Source organism: Chrysochloris asiatica, unplaced genomic scaffold (genome assembly GCF_000296735.1).
Source record: "Chrysochloris asiatica unplaced genomic scaffold, ChrAsi1.0 scaffold00025, whole genome shotgun sequence".
Classification (NCBI taxonomy): Eukaryota; Metazoa; Chordata; class Mammalia; order Afrosoricida; family Chrysochloridae; genus Chrysochloris; species Chrysochloris asiatica.
The window spans coordinates 2879529-2900203 of record NW_006408543.1 but is presented as its reverse complement, the minus strand read 5'-3'; the positions used below and the strand labels follow the sequence as shown (position 1 = coordinate 2900203).

Below are 20675 nucleotides of genomic sequence, written 5' to 3'. Positions count from 1 at the left end.
AAATATAATCTACATAAAGATTTAAATATGCTACTTAAAAAAAGCAGCGATTTTTTTTTTTTTTAATTTGCAGACCAAAAAAAAAATCTATGTATGTCTGCATTCCCAGTTAACTAATAATGATAAAAATGGTGATGCCAAGAGAAGTCACCTGAGTGTTTGCTACGCTGCATGCACTACTATAAACCTTTCACACGTACTCACTCACTTAATCCTCAGGAAGCTAGACCCAGTAAGACAGGTAAAATTATGTCGACTGATACTCATATTGCAGAGGGGGCAAACCAGGAAACTGATGCCTAGTACCTACCTAGCCCAAGCCTTCCAGCTGGATTACAACCTGACACTGAACCCGGCAGAGTTCTCCAGAGTCCTTGCTTCATTTTAATGTTTTTCCATATTTTTATACCATGATGCCTAGTATTCTACACATCACGTACTCTATATTTTCAGAAACAAAACCTCATCAATCTGTCGCTTTTTGTGCGGATTCACCCTGCTAGCCCCTCTCCTGACAGCTCTCCAGAGTAGTCTCTCTGACCCAGTAAGACCTGCCACATAGCGCCATCTGATACGTATTTTTCTCAACTGTTTCTTTTACTCTGCCTAAAGGAGCTCTGGTAGCATAGTGGTTACGAATCAGGCTGCTAACCTGAGGGTCAGCAGTTCGAAACTACCAGCTAGCTGTTCCGCGGGAGAAAGATGAGGCTTTGTGCTCCCATAAAGATGTAAAGCCTTGGAAACCCTGTGCAGGGTCGCTATGAGTGAGAACCGACCCCACGGCACAGAACAACAGAGCTCGGGCTCATTTCTTTTCACTGCCTTTCATACTCCATTACAGGAATGTTGTTTGTTGTTAAGTGCCGTCGAGTCAGTTCCAACCCACAGCAACCCTGTGTAGGGTTTCTAAGGAGCAGCTGCTGAGCTTGAACTGCCAAACCAACCTTGCAGTGTAGCCATCTCTTTTAAAATCCACATAAGAAAAATAAGGTAGATACCATTTCTGCACTAAAATCCCAATATGCACTTTCTAGGGAGTTCAAATGAGATGAAAGGACTCTGGGTTACTCCACAGCAAGAACCAGAATGGAACGATCGGCTTCCAAGTATTTACTCTTGATATCTCCGAGTACGCCTGTCAGCGGTCTTCTTTATGCTCAGCACTTTTAAAGAAGATTCATCTGGCGTTTGCATATTCACCCACAAAAGCCATTTTCCTAAAGTAATTTTCACTTGAATTACATGAAGCAAACATGAAGAAGCCTCAAAAAGTTTATGGAAAAATGGAAATTTTCAACAAACTTTTTGAAGCCTCGTCGAATCACCTAATTTTATTTAAAGAAAAAAATAAATTCAATATTGATTGGGGATTATAAGCAGTTACTTAAAGAGAAGAGGACATATTCTATGGTCTCTAAAATGAGACTACAAAGTATTAACACCCCTAGCTCTGTCTACACACAGTTGGGGGGGGGGGAACAAGATGACATCACGTAACGTCGCCATGTCACAGTGTCACAAACTTCCCCAAATGATGCAATCTATTCCAGATGACTTAGTATTGGTCACTGAGCTCAGATCTTCAAATCCTGGTAAGCTGGATGCAGAAACCCCAGGTTAGTAAGGCTTCTGTAAGTACTGTCTTCATTTACCTTTTTCTTTTTTTGAAGCACATGATTAGGTAGCAGTTGATGGAGTTGCTTTCTTTTTACATGCATTGCAGCAATTTTCATATCCACCTCAAACATCTTGCTGTTTATTGCTTGCCTATAAACTACACAAGTAGGAAATTGTTAAAAGAAATAGAAAACATTTTAATAAAGGCAGTTAAACTCACCCAGAAGCAGCTATTCTAAGGATCCCTTTCCAAGCAATACCACACATCTTTAAAGTTATCAGGTCAAACCCTAGTTCTCATCTGATAGCATCCCTTTTGTCTGAGCAAACGCTAAGTGCCTGTTACCACTTGGTGCACTTTACATATAACAGCACAAAGTATCTTCATTCATCAGTGTAACTCTTTAGGAAAAGGCAGAATTAGAGAAAAAGGTTTTTTAAAATCCAAACCCCTTTATGCTGTTCTATTTATGTCATTTAAACTGTAGCCCAAGACTGTAAAAATGCAGCAAGATAAAGTCAAAATGATTAAACTACATCCAAAAGACCCCCAAACAACAGGTCACAAGAGAAAAAAGAAAAGGCTGCAAAAAAAAAAAAGCAAATCCAAACCGTTAGATCCAGAGCAGAGGCCAGCCTGGAGAAGCAAACTCAGCCAATCAGGCAACAAGCTCTGACTGCACACCTCTATACTGGGCACGTGAGGGAGAGCTAGACCCCCACACCACCTTCCAGAACACACAGAAAAGACAAACAGGAGGTGGAATACAGGCTGTGTTAGGTGCTGCCGAATGCTAGGGAGACAATCTGAGTGTCAAGAAGACAGGAGGCCCACCCTGTAGAGAGATGGCATCTGAATGGCCTTGGGCCGAGGGTACCCGTGGAACACTTCCCCAGGGAAAGCAAGCATCCAGAACAACAGGCCCCAAGGAGCAGAGAGCATGCCTGTAAGCAGACAGGCAGTCAGGGAAGGGAGAAATCAGCCTTCATGGTCCCTTCTCTGCTAGTCTACAAACCCCAAGGCTAGGAACACTGAACGTCCCCCTTCGGGTGCCATCCAAGCTCATCTGCTCCCACAACCTGACCTCAACAACCTGTGCTTATTCTGCCTCTACTGTTACTGTGACAGAGGGAAATACTGCTGAATGATCATACACTTGTTTACCAGGTGTGAGCATCGCTGGGTTTCCTGCAGAGATGTGTATTATACCACGGTAGGTTTTAGGAACTGGACTCACCTCTGGCCCTATCTGCATTCAGCTGGGCCACCTAAGATGTGGCTTTACAAGATGACTTTGGAAGAGGATTAGAAGTAGCTGAGGGAGGGCTAGGCCAGTGGACAGTAAGAGGCCTGAGGATGACAGCATGTGGGCCCTAACAAGTGGCCGGAACCTCAACATACTGGGAAAGCAGAGGGGAAAGTCCCTGGAAACGGAGCGCTATGGAGCAGGGGAAAAACAAGTCTAGGATGGCGCTAGGGTTTTGAGCTTGAACAACTAGAAGGATGCCGTAGCCAATAAACGTGATAAAAAAGACTTAGAGAGAAGCAAGTTGGCCAGAAGAGGGTGAAGACTAACTTCTGTTTTGAATGCATTAAAAATGTTTCCCTAAAAATCCCTTAGGTATTCCACAGAGTGTTTCAAGACACAGGACAACGACATCGTTCTGTCCCTAAATACCCCGGAGCTGCTGGAGAGTCTTCATGGCTCACTAATCTTTGACAATTCAGCTTGGGTACATAAGTTTCTCTGTGTGACTTCTGAAGTCACAAATAGCGTAAGTTGACACAGGAATTTGTGCGTAGGAATGAAACCCCTTCAGGAGTGTTCGGCAGCAGGAAAAGAACTGTCCCCTGCAGACGACATCCCAGACACCAGTGGCAGGTTGTGTGTTGTGAAGAACTGTCCCATGCCCTACCTACATCTCTAAAGATGAAAACTATTTACAGACTTCCTTCAACAAAGAGCCAAACCCGTTTTCACATAAAAACTAAGTATTTGTCACCAAAATCTTCCAGGAATGCAACTACATCAAGAAGATCATCTTAGGCTGTATTTTCATCTTTGGTAGCCAATGGTAACACAGTGTGTCTGCATCACTACAGCCATGAGGACTCATAGATTGCGGGCCTGCTGCCAAGGAACCCACGTACAAGTGCTAGCACCTGATCAGTGATGGACGTACGCCATTCCAGCATCTTTGGGCCTGGCCATCAACAAACTGAAGATCATTTTTCCTACCTTGTGCTTCTCCTTAAAATTACAATGAAAAAAAAATTTTTTTTAATTACCATTTTTAATTCTTGTGTATAATCTGCAATCTACACGTTTCACTGCAACGTAATAAATACTAAACAAAAGTATCTTACCACAGCTCCTAAACTTCAGGATGTCTTTCTAACTGAAATGTCTATAAAAATTTCATCTAATTTCCACTCAGGCCCTGGCACTCCTCAGCCACTCACTCCCTTTAAGCCATCATACACGACTACAGGCTAGAAGCTGCATACCAAACTAAGACAAGAGGTAGCTGCACTGTAACCACTGCTAATGTCAAATGGGAAGATTCTCTGTGGACAACTCTTATCTCTGGGACAGCTAGAAAGCGTTACTTTGTGGAACTGTTTTATGGCGGAGGGGTGGAGAGAGAAAGGTCTGAAAAAGAAGAGAGTTAGACCCGAAGCAAGACGCACAGTTGTCCCTGTACGTACATATCCGCCAGCCCCCAGCTGTGCTGTGTGTCCATCCACAGCCCTTAAGCTCCCATCAACAAGGACTCCCAGCAATTTGGGTCTTTAGTTAAAACCCAGCATCTTTTCTCTCAGGGCGCAGGAAAATCGGCATTACAGCTGACTTTACCCTACTCCCCTATCCATGAACTAACATTCTAATCTACACTGGACAAAAACGACAAATGCTTCAAGTCAGCAGAAATTGGTCATCACCTGCCTCTAAGGAAGAGTCAAAAAGAGGCTTTCAGACACGTGAGTTATGTCTCGTTTCCTAACTATTGGGAAGAAATCAAATTAAAACTGTTTTCCTTCACATTAAGGTCTACACTACAGAGAAAGATCCTTTACATCTGGGACATTACTGAAACTACCAACGAACAGAAAGCCATGAGACGACGCCTCGAGTGTACACTCTGAACTATCCCCCCAGCTGGAGCCGTACCTGTGTCTGTAAAAGACTGAATGTCATAGGTGAGATCCACACTGAGGTTTTCAGAGCTCTCGGTTTTCTTAAACACCAACCCAATCACCCACATTGTGCGGAACTCTTCTCTGTAAAGGAAGAACAACATTACTGTGTTTTATTAGAACGTCATGAAAACATCCCTAGAAATGTGGAGGCAATTTCAGGTAAGTGGGAAAACTTGAAATACAAGCAAACCTAAGTAAACTCTAGACCAAAACACCATCCAAACACACTTCAAAGGCTCCCCTGCCTATACACGCCTGTTCTCTGTGATCGAGGGTGAAGCGATCTTTACAATCTGTAATTGACAGTCAATGTTCTGGTGGCTGTAACACAGCAAAGACACTAGAATCAAAGAAAAAGTATACTCTAACTAATACGGGAGAAAGAATAATGCTGCTTAGAAACACTTGTTGTTGTTGTTGTTAAGTGCCGCCTAGTCGGTTCCGACCCATAGTGACCCTGTATAGGCTTTCCAAGGAGATACTGGTGAGCCTGAACTGCCAGCCTTGCAGTTCAAACTGCTTTGCAATCTGGTGCATAAACCCACAGCGCCACACCAGGACTCCTTAGAAACACTAGACACACAAATAAACATTTTCTTTATGAAAATGAGCTAAAACTTAAATATATAATCCTATGCCTGTAAAACTCAATTCAGGAAGTCACATGAACAGAGATTTCAGAGCAGCATCCTAACAAGAACTACAAGGGGTTTGGTGGATTTTGCATATTTAATGATGCTATCTGATTCATAGTCTTTTAAATAATTAAGATTGCAGAAAGACTCATAAAAAAAACCACACAAAAGCAAACTCTTTCACATGACTGCCAACAGGAACACAGACAGTCTGTGTGTAAGATGAGCAAGTGGAGGGTGGCTGGAGAGGGCTCTTCTCCAACAAGAGTGCTTCCTGGGGAGCCTGCACCTTCACTCTCCCTCCTGCCATCACTTCATCATTTAAATGCTTAGTACCAATATTGCCTGCCTCAGCCCACAGGCCAGGCAACAAAAAGTCTTAAAGTAAGTAATGTTACCTCAACCTCACTAACCAAACCAGCAAGGGAGCTATAAAAGACCCCTATAAAGGGATGAAATAAGCCTGCTGTTATGAGCAAATCTTCACAGTGGTTCAGGATGCATCATAAATCAGCTTTGTGCATGGTCAAAATCAAAGTGAGTTCCCATTCTGAAATCAACGAAGGTGAAAAGCCAAGACTAAGACTCCTGTAGACACTCGGGTGCTTTTTCTCAACAGCTACAGAACAAAAGGAGTCCCAGGTACATCCCTGCTTATCAACAGGTCTGCATCAGAGACAACAACTAGGGGGTAAGTCTCCTAACGTTTCCGGTCAAAGATAACCTAAGCTATAAATTCCACGTTGGTTCTATGAGTGCAAGTGGGAAAGTGAAAAGCGTGCTCAGTGGACGGTCCCTTACTTGTCAGGATTCTCCTTGGGGGCCGGAAACGACTGAGGATTCACATGCGCCAGGGTGATAAATTCATTCTTCTCCAAACTTCCAACCAGGATTCGAATTTTTGATTCCACCAAGCCCACCCTGAACAAATGTCACTTTGCATTATTCAAAATTGTGGTTAACTTTAAAAAAAAAAAAAATCATAAAATCCAATGTATTTACGCAGAGCAGTAATAAGATCACAAAAATGTATACACACACATGCAGGCAGTTCAACTGTATGAATGCCAGGGAGAAGACCAAGGTCTTGTGCTGAAGCACTTCAAACAATCCGCCTTTCTCCCATGGGTGAAAAGAGAATCAAACCACACATCATTCACACCAAGAAAGTTGCAAAACACAGCACCACAAATACTTAAAGAAAAGCTTCGATAATTATTGACACAGGTATCTTTACAAAGCAAAGCAATAAACATACGGATTCTCTAATTCCAATAGGTAGTAAAGTTCCATTTATGAACAAATCAAAACTGAATGGGAGGCTTTAAAGATTTCCTCCCATCTCCTACTGCATTCTGCGGCATTCAGTGATTTTGAGATTTTCTTTTTTCTGTGATGTCTAACCTTATACTCACCATTCTAGGCGTTGTTTTTCTGTTGGTGCACTTGCTAGAAGTACAATATAATGCCTTTGAAGATAAAGACAACATGCTATTTATTGTGTTTACATGCTTTGTGCTGGATATTAAAACCATAATGCAGTAAGCTTCCTTACAGTTAAAGATCAAATCCAATTAGCAAACAGGGTTGGAATCTCATTATAAACATAAAATCATAAAAACTAAACTCTTCAAATCTCTAACTATGGATAGGTTTAAGTCTTCCTGACAAGACACTCCTCGTGTGAATTATTACAATAAAAAGCATCTTAAGTCAATAATGTTGAGTAAGTTTTAACTGATAACTTTGCTCGCTGATTCCAATGAAGTGCTTTACCTCTTCAAAAGTACACAATTGAAAAGCTGCTCACTCAAATAGAATTCACCAAATCAAAATAGTTTTCATGGAAACAGAACCCCAGGATTTGGGTCACAAAAACATGATCACTGATACACATCAGTAACTTCAAAACATACCATGCTGCTTCATTCAAATGCTGTTCAGTGTCACTGAGTGGATTCTGACCCATAGCGACCCTGTATAGGGTTTCTGAGGAGTAAAAGGGGAGCTTGAACCACCGGCCTTGCAGTTCAAACTGACTTTGCAGTTCAACACATTAACCCACAGTGACACACCAGGACTCCATAGGCAGCAAATTAAACTGGATATTAAACTTGACCCCTGTTGCATTTCTAGCACAGAAACAGCTACCACTAACATGCGAGGGAAACACTGCTGAATGCAATCCACGCAGGTTTTCAGTTCAGAGAACACCAGGACCAAATACCTACTCTGAATGTCTTTGGAAAAATTACTATATACACAACTGCTGTACAATATTGGTATAAATCAGCTTCCTACGAGTCCTGGTGTGGCACTATAGGATAAGCAATGGACTGCTAACCCCAAGGTCAGAGGCTTGGAAACCCTAAAAAGGGTCGCTGAGTCAGAACAGACTCAATGGCACCTAAGTCTGAAACATTTATGATGCTTTCTCAAAATCCTATTTTTTACAAGTAAAGTTTCTCGCCAAAAGCAAAGGTTTGACCTAGACCCAGAATAAAAACGATTAACTCCAGTGCACGTTAGCAGGGTCACTGAAGGTTCTGTGAAGCTTAGGCATCTTTAACCACACTCCCTTAAAATTATTTACTACGTATGATTATAAAAGATGTAAGAAACAGTCCTGCTACTTCGTCGATAAAATCCTAAACATGTCTAAGATTTATGATCCTCATCTGCAAAATCTAGCCAGAGTACCTGTCATGTTGCATTTCTGAGGTGATGATGGAGGAAACCTAGATATGAGATGAAGTAGCATAGGAGGTGAACCCACAGTCTACATCTTCCCAGACCGACCTGTCAGTGAATCTGCTCACTTTCTCATCCAGAGCAGGCCAAACACACAAAGCACAGACACAACTAAGTCACACAAAAGCATCACACGCCAATGCATTTTATCTGTTGTTTTAAAAAACCCTGAAAGCGGAAACAAAATCCTAATAAACTCATGCTGTAAATCCGCTCGCCTTAGGCTGCGTGCCTAAGGGATTATCTGGTGTCAGTGTTCCTTTTTAAGTGCCTTCAAGTCGGTTCGGACTCATAGCGACCCTGTATAGGCTTTCCTAGGAGCAGTTGGTGGGTTTGACCTGCCGACCTTGTTCGCAGTCAGTCCAGTGCTGATCCCACAGTGCCACACCAGAAATCCTTCTATAGAACCCTCAGAATTCTAACTACTTCAGATTCAGGATCTCACCTGAGGCTCTAAGAAGGATAAGACATCAAGTAGAAAAGAGTCCCTCCCTATCAGAGGATCATGAATTCTGCTAAAGTTGAAATAAGAAGAAACATCAAATTTATGGTGAAGCTTGGGTGGAAGAATGGTGACATCATTGATGCTTTACGAAAAGTTTATGGGGACAATGCCCCAAAGGAATCAACAGTTTACAAATGGATAACTTGCTTTAAGAAGAGACAAGATGATGTCGAAGATGAAACCCGCAGTGGTAGACCATCCACATCAGTTTGCAAGGAAAAAATTCATCTTGTGCCCTCAATGAAGAAGACCAATGATTACCAGCAGAAACAAAAGTCAACACCATAGACATCTCAATTGGTTCAACTTACACAATTCTGACTGAAAAACTGAAGTTGAGCAAACTTTAAACTTTACCCAATAAATGGATACTACTGCATCCAGATCAGTGGCAAACAATAGTTACCAAGGGAAATTTTATACTAACGAGTTCAAGATCCTGAAGAATTTCTTTGGAGAATCGTAACAGGATAGGAAGCCACTATTTTGATTGTGTTTTGCCCTCAGGATCATTTCTGAGGTGATGATGAAGGAAAGCTAGATATGAGATGAAGCAGCATCGGAGGTGAACCCACAGTCTACATCCTCCCAGACCGACCTGTCAGTGAATCTGCTCACTCTCCCATCCAGAGCAGGCCAAACACACAAAGTACAGACACAACTAAGTCACACAAAAGCTTCAGATGATCCTGAGGGCAAAGCACATCAAAATAGTGGCTACCAAGAAGTAGTAGTCAGTCAGAGTCAACGTGAACCATCCAGTCAACAGCAAAGGAATGGCAGAGTTCTCTGGGATACTCAAGGCATTCTGCTTGCTGACTTTTAGGAGGGCCAAAGAATAGTAACATTTTATTATAAGAGTGTTCTGAAACAGCCAAAACATTAGCAGAAAAACACCTGGGAAAACTTCAGCAGAGTCCTTCCCTACACCAATGATCCTCATTCCTCTCATCAAAGGCAGTATTTCGAAAGTTTCCATGAGAAATCATAAGGCATCCACCCACTTTACAATCCTGTAATTCCTTCTGAATTTGTTTCACCTTAAAAAGTCTTTTTTTTAAAGACACCTTATTTTTTTTCAGTTAATGTAAAAATGACTGCATTGAATAAAGCACTGGTTCATAAAACAGTTTGAACCACAAGGTCGGCGGTTCAAACTTACCAGGGGTTCCTTGGAAACCCTATACAGGGTAGCTCGGATTCAGAACTGACTTGACGGCACTTAACTAAAACAATAAATGGTTGATATCGTGTTAAAAAATCCTAATAAACTCAGTAATCTCATGTCCTGAACCCAGGATAAGAAATAAGCAACAGGTTTGTTTTGTTTTGTTTTGTTGTGAAAAAAGAAAGGGGGAGGTTCTCTGACAAAGCATAACAACTTTTAACAGTTAGAAGCAGTGCAAAGCCACCATGCATATAAAAATTTTTAATGCCACGTTGCCTCGGGTCACCTGACTGCAAGCACAAAGGCCCCTGAGGTCCCAAGTCACTCCTTTGCTGCACTAGCAAATGGAATCTTAATGACAGTGAGTGTTCCAACAGGAGCTTACAAGAGGCACCAGGTCATCTATTTAGGGAGCAAGATATACAGTCCACCTGAAGGTTATTTTGTTGGCAATCGAGAGTGGACAATTTGGAAGAGTTTGACTTTGGTTCCTGCTTAGACCGGGGTTCTCAGGGTTAAATGACTCTAACTTTATACTACAATGTCAAATTTGAAGTGGGAGATTTTAAAAAATGTAGTAATTAAGTATGAATAGACATAACTTGCCAATTTTACATTAGCCATTAGGAGTTGATTTATAAAACAAAAGACTTAGCTATGTAAGACAACTGGGGGTGGAAAATCCCAACTTCATTCTTTTAAAAAAAACCATCTACTTTTGCTTCAGGTTTAAAAAACGGTAACTAGCTCATCAATTCTTATGCTCCTTCTCAGAGTACAGAAACCAAGTAGAAATATCTTACACGTTTAAGACTCCGTGACTTGGTGACATACCTAAAAGCATGATCCCCTATGAGGGGCTTCAAGATGTTGCTGTAAAAAACGGAAATAAATTTTTCCATGAACTCTCTGAAGCCCCTAGTATTTCACCCGTAAGAAGCAATGATGTCACCCTTCGAAACCTGACCTATGAATGACTGAAGGGAAGTCTCACCCAGTCCCACAAGAAATAAAGCACTGTGCACTGCCACCTAACACTGACATGCATGATGGTCAAGTGCCTCCAGAGACACTTCCAAGTCAGAATGCAATTCAGTCATCATGAGTTTACCCCAAACTTAAAAGATTATCACAGATCCCAATATTTTAAGCCAATAAATTTAACAATTCATTTATTTGCAATTATTACTTAACAATTATTCAGCATGAAGTACCCTGTAAACTGGATTTTCCTGGCCACTTCATCTCCCCAATACTTTACCTGGGTAGGTAACAGCTAAGTTATGTGCACTGAAAAATCTACGTTCTTTCTTAGTCTAAGATCCCTAAATAGCCCCAAGCCAAGAGCTACAGTTCACAACCAGACATCTACACACATACTCTCTGACAATGATCTATTATTAACCCTACCCCTTTGAGAACATTCTGGGGTTTTCTCTAATACCCTTTCTTCTTGGTTTCCTAGTGAAATGAACACCTGAAAATAGTGAATTTCCCCATTTATATAATGAGTTTTTATTACTGAATTATTGAGTACAAAAAAATAGAAACCATGAAAATTTCCCGAAAACAACTTAAAATTCTACAAAGCAATGCCTTTTCCATCAAACAAAGCAAACATCTCATTTTCTAGACGATTTGTCTGCTCTTGAAGACCAGGGAGATTTCCTTCAAGGTGCTGCCCCTTTCTCAGAATGACCATTGAAAACCCTAACCTAGCCAACAAGTAACCCTGGTGGTGCAGTGCTTTAATGCTCAGCTGCTAACTGAAAAGGTCAGCGGTTCAAACCCACCAATGACCCCACAGGAGAGACCTGGTATTCTGCTTCCATTAAGCTTTGTTGTTGTGAAGTGCCATCGAGTCGGTTCCAACTCAGAGCAACCCCTGGGTAGGCTTTCCAAAGAGCAGCTGGTGAGTTTGAACCGCCGACCTTGTGGTTCTAACCTTGCAGTCCAGTGCTCACCCTACAGCACCACACCAGGACTCCAGCCTCAGAGATCCTATGGGACAGTTTTACTCTGTCCTACAATGTTTCGCCAAATTCTAATCTCCTTGACGGTACCCAATGACATCAATGTATCAATGGCAAGACTTTCTATGTAAGCTCCAAGCTAAGACTTAACTCTGGATTTCAACTCAGCAGTACATCTGATCTTTGGGATATTTCATATACAGACATGTTTTAAAAATTCCAAACTAACTATTTAGAAAAGCTTAGTGCTAGCACTCAGTGTGCCTTCAAGAGGGGAAGGGACCTCCCTGGAGAAGACTGAAACTACAGAGATACTGGTGCAGTTATAACCAACCCACTGTTTCATATTTTAGTTTTCCCTGCACTTAGACCTTTTCTCTAATTTGTTGCATATTTCCTCACATATAATTTGTTGTTGTTGTTAAGTGCCGGCAAGTCGATTCCGACCCATAGCGACCCTGTAGAGGGTTTCCAAGGAGTGGCTGGTGAGCTTGAACCACCAACCTTGCTGTTGCTTTTTTAATATAACTTAACGCTAAAAACTGGCTTATTTTAGAAAACTCAAATATAAAGTAATAATCTTTCAGCCAGTCCACTGGAAACCTTGTATTATTTAGCAGCGACTGATGTCATTGTCACGTCGTAACAACAAAAAACCTGCAAAAAAATTTTTTTCAGCAGCACCTCTAAGGTAAGGCCTGAATTCCAATGCAACGTCAAGGTTTTTCCAATTTCAAGATTGCTTTAATGCAATGGAAGCCATTTAAATAAATAGATCCTTCAAAGACTTCATTCTATCTACCCCTTAATCCTCTTAGCTTCTTAAAAAATCATGAGCTACTGAGAGACTTAACATTTTATGCCTCGCCTTAAAAGCAGCTACCTACTATTTTTCATTTTACTTTCAAGAATATTAGTACATGAGGGGGCTTCAAAAAGTTCGTGGAAAAAAGTGAATTTTCCATGGTCTTTTTGAAGCCTGTATGTTTCCATCGTTGAAATGTTCAGAGGCATTTCCCTTAGCACTGGTTAAAGGGAAAAAAAAAATGTAAAAAAAATTTCTCTGCCAAATAGAAAAGCAAGACGTAGGGAAAGTAAGTCACAAAATGTAGGGGGAATAGGTCATAAAACGTAGGGGGAGTAAATCATAAAACAAGAGCCTTCCCCGTTGCAGGCTTTAAGTTGGGACTGGCACCAGCGCAGCTCCTAGAACATCAGGGAAGCTGGCTCCATGATTGCTTGTTCATGCAGAAGGTCCAGAAACCACACAGAGACAGCATGAGGGTCATCATCTGGCTTTTAATCGGGGAAAGAGCAGAGAGCAATCTTGCTTAGATTATTACAACACACAATGCACCGCAAGGTCAAGTGGTCAGGACAGTCTCAAACTTGAAAAAATTTCTAAGTGGGGCTTTGGAAATTTTTCAGCTCAGGGCAAATAAAAGTGCAAGTCCGTGTTTTTTTGTAAAAGTAAGATTTATTATAACTTACAATTTTCTTCAGAACCAATACAGTTAGTCAGGCTTTTTACCTGCACTGAGGTATTAAACCATTTTATTAAAAGCATCACTAAAAACTGTAACACCCACTTAGATCCCAAGAAAACTGTTTTGTAGAAATTACCTGAAGGGCCTTTATTAGCAATGGGGGTAAATGGCCAATAATGTGTTGTAACTATTAAAAACACTTAATTGGCTATGTACCGGCATTTTATTAATTTAACTTTGTCTACACTGCAGAGAATACTGATACACAACTTTCCCAAGTGGGCTAAAAATACTGTTTCCTAACAGATATGGACCATGGACTGTAATGGTTTGCCTCTTTGTCAAGGGAGGCAGGTTTTAAGAGCTTTGGCCATGGGTAGGGTCAGGCAGCTAGACCAGCGTCCACAAATGACCTACAAGGAGACAAGTGCGTCTCAGTGACAGAGGCAACACTCTGCAGCAGCGGCTTAAAGGAAAATCACAACCAGCGGGAGTCTGGCAAGAAGAGACACCACAAGTGCTATCACTGCACCATTAGCATCTCAGAGAGCAACACATCCGACATGCCTTAAAATACATACTTGTACTTCTGAAAGAAGTTTGGAGCTTCAAAAAGTTTGGACCACTCCGCCTTACTCAGCAAAATTTCATCTGTGATAGCCAGACCTAGATTAAAGACACGTCAAAATGTTTGTATGCTTCAGTCCAGCATTCTATAAACATACCAACCACATGCATCCAACATGACCCCCAGAGTAATGCTAACAAATAGAAATCTTAGGTTCTTACATACACACACGCACACAAGCTTTTCAGAGAGCCCGGTTTCTGGTCAAGTGTCATTGTGCTTAGAGAGCATCTTCCTACACGCCAAAGCCGTGCAGTTCCCTGAGAAAGAGAAGCTCCCCATACACCCTGTTTCCTTCCTTCCTACTACTCATCTTGTGAGGTTTCAGAGTCTCTTCAGATTACAGTTCTAAACACTAGAATTTGAAGTTATCAGGATGTACAACTGATTCTATTTCCTTGACTGTTTTCCATCAAAGCAACTAACACTGCCCCCGTTCCTTCTGTCCAAGACTGCTAGTGGTTACACCCTCAAAGTAGCAGGACAACTAGCAACCAGAAAGGTGAAGTTCTTCCAAAACTAATGGGAAGTCTGGACCCCATCCTACTCCCATTTCTTTCCTGGAAGCGTACAGCCTGCTTCTGTCATGCCCCCAGCGGGAGAGGGCATTGGCATGGAGCTAGCCTACAAAGATCTAGCTAAACACACATCTCTACAAGCTATCCCATCTTCTAACAGACAGTCAAAAATACCCTGCTTGAGAGGAATGAGTTTTTCAAATCAGTTCTCAAATGCATGCTGCAATCCATCAGTGAGTGCCAAATTCCACTCTCAGACTGTGCTCCTCCATTTAACGTGCACAGTAGGCTCCCGGCTCTACACTGTGACTCCAGCCCCGCACATATAAAGGAGAACATGAGGGTAGGCACTTACCTTGTTTGAACTCCTCAACCATGACCATCCGTGTTGAAACGGACACATTGTACGTGGAGTTCTGCTGTGGGTATGCTGGTGTAATTATAGGCATAAGATGGTACCTATCACTGGGGTTGACCTACATACAACAACAGCCAATCAGTTTCTTCAAGTACATACGCAACACACTTGGACTTTTTATTCCTTGTTACACTGAATCAATGATTACATGCCTTTTAATTTCATTCACAGCTGGAGTTGAGAAAGAAAATCCATTTAAGAAGATACTGTTTTTATAAGAATTCTTTATAGAATCAGAGATTTGGTCTCAACTAACAGTTAGTTGCCATTGGGCAGGGCTAATTCAACCACCTTACTGAAGCTGTGTGCCTGGCAGCAAGACAGATCCTGGGCATCTAGTGATATCTAGCTTTTCCTTATTCAACCACAGAGCTGGGGATGCACACCAAGTGACACTGCTGAGAAATGCCACCCTTCTGTGGAGAACTAACTGCCAACAAAGCATAGACAAGCCTTTAACATACTCGGAACTTACAAGGCCTATAAACCTACTAACAGTGAGGAAATGACACTATCCATGCTGATATCCATTTAAGAGATAATGAGACGATTTAATAAACAGTTCACTGTATTCCCTATCATAATGAGTGGTGGAATTTATAAACTTGAAAATGCATTGTCATGTACGAGAACAGACTTTAAAACCAACCACGTTCTTCATATTACAATAAAACATCAAATTAATTTTTAGAAAGTATGAGTACCTAGAAACCTTGAGGACCTTATTCAAATTCAATTTCTTTTGTCAATTATTAAAATGCACGTTGGTAACACTTAAATGAGTAATGATCATAGCTTTCCAAGAAACAAAATGGAAGCTCTTCTGTTTGACCCAACTGGGTTTATGACATCTTTGAAAGATCCAAAGTAATTTTTATGATTACGTCGTGGTCATTAAAAGTGATGCTACTGAGAGCTTGTCTGCTGCCTACATACATTGAGCAGCAGCTTTTCCACAATGACCCAACTGTAACCAACTACTGAGACCAAATAAAAAAGACCAGGACTTTTAGTCAGCCTTTTATTTCCTTTAAAGGCCCCACGTGCGCACGCAGCTTTGACTTACAAGGTGGTTCTAGCTAGCCTGAGACTCTAGTGACGCTGGTGGAAGAACTACGTACAAGGATGTGGTTTAAAGGGCACGTCATTATGCTTCCCACACAGAGGACTATCTAGAGGACAGTGTAATACGGACATGTCCACTCACACGGAAGACAGGGGAGCATCCCCGGCATCGTTGATGCAGATGATTTTTACTTGTTATTGCAAAACGTGAATTTGTAGGGGAAAAAATAGTCCACTAACCCTTGGGTCCCATACAGGCAAATTAAGATTGCATTCTTCAGGCTGTTTCAATAGCACTGGATTTGGCCATTCCCTGTTTAAAAAGATTGTAGCACTTGATAAGACCACTGGATAGCACCATCGACACGTATTTTGTACAACATACAGCATTTGTGAATGTGATCCTTCTTCATTCATTCTGCCCTTTCGGTTCATATACTCAAAATACTTTTCTTGTCATTATGGATTTAACGTAAATCATTTACTTGACAGTTTTCCCAGGATGAAGTTTAACATCTCTGACTCTTTAGCACACAGACAGACAAAGCACTATTTAGATAAAGCAGCACTGATCTAACTAAGATAGCTGGTGTGTCCGCCTCAACAAGAGAAGGGTAAATCCCTTGAGAGACAAACATCTTGTCTCTATACTAATTCCAGCCACAAGCAATTGAGAACTTAAAAAAAAAAATTTACATGTAACTATAACCAAAGGATTACCCATAATTATAAAAATTATTCTCTACTCTCATTGTATGAAACAGTGTAGTAAAACTCTGAATTGTAAATGCACTCTTTTCAAGACATTTTCTGTAAATGAAATACTCCTTTATCAAACAAATAAAACCTAGAAAACATTGACCACCCTCAACAATTAGGTTAGCGTTTTTAAAAGAACCTTTGCTTTAGTGTGTGTCGCATTAAGAGATTTTCATGTTCCTTAGTCAATCTCATCTCACCGCATCACTTGACTATAGGCCATCAACTCTCCAAACAGCAGAAGGTGTACTGAAATGTGGCATGATTCTAATCATACATGCTCTCCAATAACTCTCATTTGTTCAAAATTACCAGACTGAGTGACTACTGTTTTATCAGAGGGGCAGGAGTTGATACAAACAGGAAGGAGGACTTAAAATAACTATGATACATTTGATTAAGAAACTAAGAACCCTTCATCTTTTAGGTTAAAGCAATTAATATGAACTATCAAAAATCAGTTAAACTTTTTTTTTTAAAGAAATTATAGTTGACAAACAGGTACACATTTAAATAAGGAGACTTAAAATTCTCTCTTGGGTTAATGACTAATCTCAAGGGAACTATATAATCCCCAGAATTAATAATGTTATTCTTTATAATGTAAATGTTTAATATTTCACCAAGAGTAACTGAACTAAAAGGAAAACAAAAAATTAACAAAAACGAATGGCCTATAAAAATAGAATTCAGAGAGTGAAAGAGGTGGTGTATACATGCGTTTTCTCATACCCCAACCCGTCAATTCAAGCTGCTCCCAGCTGAAGTGCAGAGCCTCTCTAAAGGGCAGGCTTGCCAAGACCACACACAGCACCTGGCTTGACTACCCTGAGAAAAGCAATGGGCCTGGGCTGGTCGTTTGCTACACAACGTGATCTCCTCCCCAAGGCTACCTAAAATGGCTGCGTCATGAGCTGAAATTGGAATCTAAAAGCAGCTGCAAAAATGGCATAGAAATAAGACTAAACTTCAGTGTCTACAATCGATTTTATTGTAAAATAATCTAAACACATACCATTTAGAAAATACCAAGAAAAATTTATGTACAAGAGTTGACGCTATTGCATTTGGATACAGCTGGCAAGTTCTTGCTACTAGCATGGCCCAGGAGACACCACCGAGGAAGCCTAAGATATTGGAATAGATGTTGTGGCCTGTTGGTAAGGGAAGAGCAAAAACATCAATCAGTGACAAACACACGTGCCAACATTTTCACAAGCTAGCCAACAAATTCTGCACTCACGTTTGGCCCACAGTTTGATAGCTCTCAGAGTTAACCTGAAGTTGTCAATGTTTGGTACTAGATGTAAAATTTCATCGGTTACCCTGCAACCTGATTAATAGGAGTGAAAAACAGAACAGTAAATTGTCACAAGCTTAAGATAACACTTCTTTAACTTTTCTGAGATTGGTGTCCAATTAAAAATGAATTTTTATCAAGTAGAGTCAGTAACAGTAAATTCAAGGAAAGGGCAAATAAAAATTGAATACAACTTTATCTTCTTTCACCAAGTACTACAAGAAATCAAAGAAAATTGAAACTAGGCTTTCTAATTTCAAATTTCCAGCTCCTTTCAACCTATTCCCATCCAGAAATACAGAGGGGGGCTGGGCTTGCTCTTCCAGAGCAAATGCTAACTTAAAACTGTTTCAAAGTAGCCCTGTTAACCTAACAGTGGAAAATATCAGAAAGAGGCTATCAGGATCAGAATGAACTAGGGTCACGCAATCAAATCTCACTCATTAGTAATAAACGTCAGCTAACCTTTCTAAGTGCCATTCAAGCATCCCTGGTGGCACCTTGGTTAAAGTGCTTTGGTTGTGAAGTGAAAGGCTGACGGTTACAACTCACCAGCTTCAACTCCACAGGGCAGCCTGCTGTCATGAGTGCTTACAGCCTTGGCAGCCTCCATGGGGCAGTTCTACTCTGTCTCATGGAGGCAGGCACTGTACATCGGAATAGATGACAGCAGGAGGCTTCATCTGGTTCTTGTGGGTTTTGTTTTTTGTTTTGTTAAGTGCCATACACAACAGAAGAAAAGAAATTAACAGTGTAAGATACTAATGAGTAAGACAGCTTCCAGGACACCATTCTAGAGTCTAACCACTGAAGAATAAAGCACATTTTATCTGACTCTCAAACAAAAAGGCACAAAGTTTTAGTACAAAGCTTGATTAAATACAACTAATTCATATTTGAAAGAAAATTGCTACTATGCAAAAGGAAGCAGGTCTGACATACCATTAAGACTTCTTATGCATCTTATATCTAAATTTTTAAGCAGACTGTCATCCCGTAAGTCCAAATCTTCTGGAATAGTCTGCAGTGCTAATCTTGCAAACAAAATGTCAATCTAAAATGAAAACAAAAGTTACCATTTCATATATGTTAAAGTGTTCTTAAGGCATTTCTAGAAAACCACCACCTTCTCATCACGTATATTAACAATAATGTCCCAAAATGCCACGCATCACATTAATTCATATCAGAGGCATTTTAACCAGAGGTGTAAAAACGTAGTAATAAACAACAGAACTCAGATAAAACTCGTTGCATGATAATCATACTTAGTAAGTCTGGTTTACTAAATGTGTTTAATTCTCCACCTGTAGAAACTGTGCCCAAGTAGAAGGCAAATATCCTGATTATTTACCCCAAAACTATCTCTCAGTGAAAAGGGAGCTCCTGATGTTTGAGAAAACCTGTATGGTGGCACTTCATCCAAGTTAAGAGAAGAGAAGGGTACCTAGAACACATCATGCTTGGATCAGCGAAAAAGAGGAAGACCCCCAACGAGATGAACCGGCACAGTCAGGAGAGATGGACTTAAATGTAGCAATGATTGTGAGCAATGTTGGGACAGGTGCAGGCAATGTTTCCTTCGGTTGTGTACAGGGTCCCTATGAGTCAGATATGACTCTATGGCACCGAACAGCAAGAACGTATTTACAATAGTACAATATGAGGTCTCCAAGACTTAATTTTGATTAACAGGTTTTTGTTAAAAACTAAAGAAATCCTGGCCTTAAACAATCCGAGTTAAGACTAATTTCAAATTATTATAGAATCTGACTTTCCTCTTTAACAAAAAGGAAAGATTAGGGGGCAAAGAAGCAAAGCAGAATCAGTCATTATTACTCTTGGGGGCACATTTCCCAGTTCCAGAAAGTTTCATGCTGCTATAAACAAGCCTTCTTTATTTATAAGATCACCTTAAAGAGAAGTATCTTAAGCGCATGCTGTAAAAATCATTTCAACCTATGCCTAAAAACTGGGGGGAGAGAGGAGGACTGCTGACAGCTGTGTAAAAGGCGGACTTGTTGTATAGGACAAAATTCTCAATGAACCAGATTCCTAAATCCAGTAGCTCATCCAAGTTAAAAAGAAACAAAATAGTATACTCAGAGCAGCTGAGAAATCAAACGGACACTCAGTGAAGGCAATGATGTAAAACCACACAAATCGCAAAAAAATTATTCCATGAAATGGAAAAAGACAGTTCTAAAAGAACATTCTACAGAATATATGATTAAAAAAGTAACACACTAAATATTCTAAACTGCCATCACCATCCAAAATGTGCATGAGTTGTCTTTCCAGAGTGGGGGATTCATGATTTTCTGCCCCATTACTGAAGACAAAACAAAACAAGCGCTATATGCAAAAATAAATTGTTGGAAGTTTCCTTAACGATATGGAAAGTACACAAGATCTGTAAATGAAGCAACTCCCACTAAGTGGTTTGGAGCAGCAAACCAGTCCTAATACTTGTTAGTTCGATGTCTTTGCACCAAATGCTCATCACAAGATCAAATTGCTCTGTGAAAACAAGACCTAAGTAAACTGCATTCTTACTAAAATCACAACCGGAGGAACAAACAAGATGGCGGATCAGGTGGACGTATAGCAGAGAGCTCCGCCAACAACAACACAGAATACCCGACCAAG

General features: G+C 40.6%; 1 protein-coding gene across 1 annotated transcript in view; it reads right to left on the bottom strand.

The window, feature by feature from the left end:
* Nucleotides 1-20675, bottom strand: part of PAPOLA (poly(A) polymerase alpha) — an 81901-nt gene that overhangs the window by 15783 nt on the left and 45443 nt on the right. The window contains exons 7-16 of the mRNA XM_006839512.1: nucleotides 18969-19080; nucleotides 17970-18059; nucleotides 17742-17880; nucleotides 16208-16280; nucleotides 14840-14960; nucleotides 13920-14004; nucleotides 6870-6923; nucleotides 6256-6375; nucleotides 4791-4900; nucleotides 1653-1774 (exon numbers count right to left, since the gene is read on the bottom strand). Of these exons, the coding sequence (XP_006839575.1) occupies nucleotides 1653-1774; nucleotides 4791-4900; nucleotides 6256-6375; nucleotides 6870-6923; nucleotides 13920-14004; nucleotides 14840-14960; nucleotides 16208-16280; nucleotides 17742-17880; nucleotides 17970-18059; nucleotides 18969-19080 (1026 nt within the window). The remainder of the gene's footprint in view (nucleotides 1-1652; nucleotides 1775-4790; nucleotides 4901-6255; nucleotides 6376-6869; nucleotides 6924-13919; nucleotides 14005-14839; nucleotides 14961-16207; nucleotides 16281-17741; nucleotides 17881-17969; nucleotides 18060-18968; nucleotides 19081-20675) is intronic.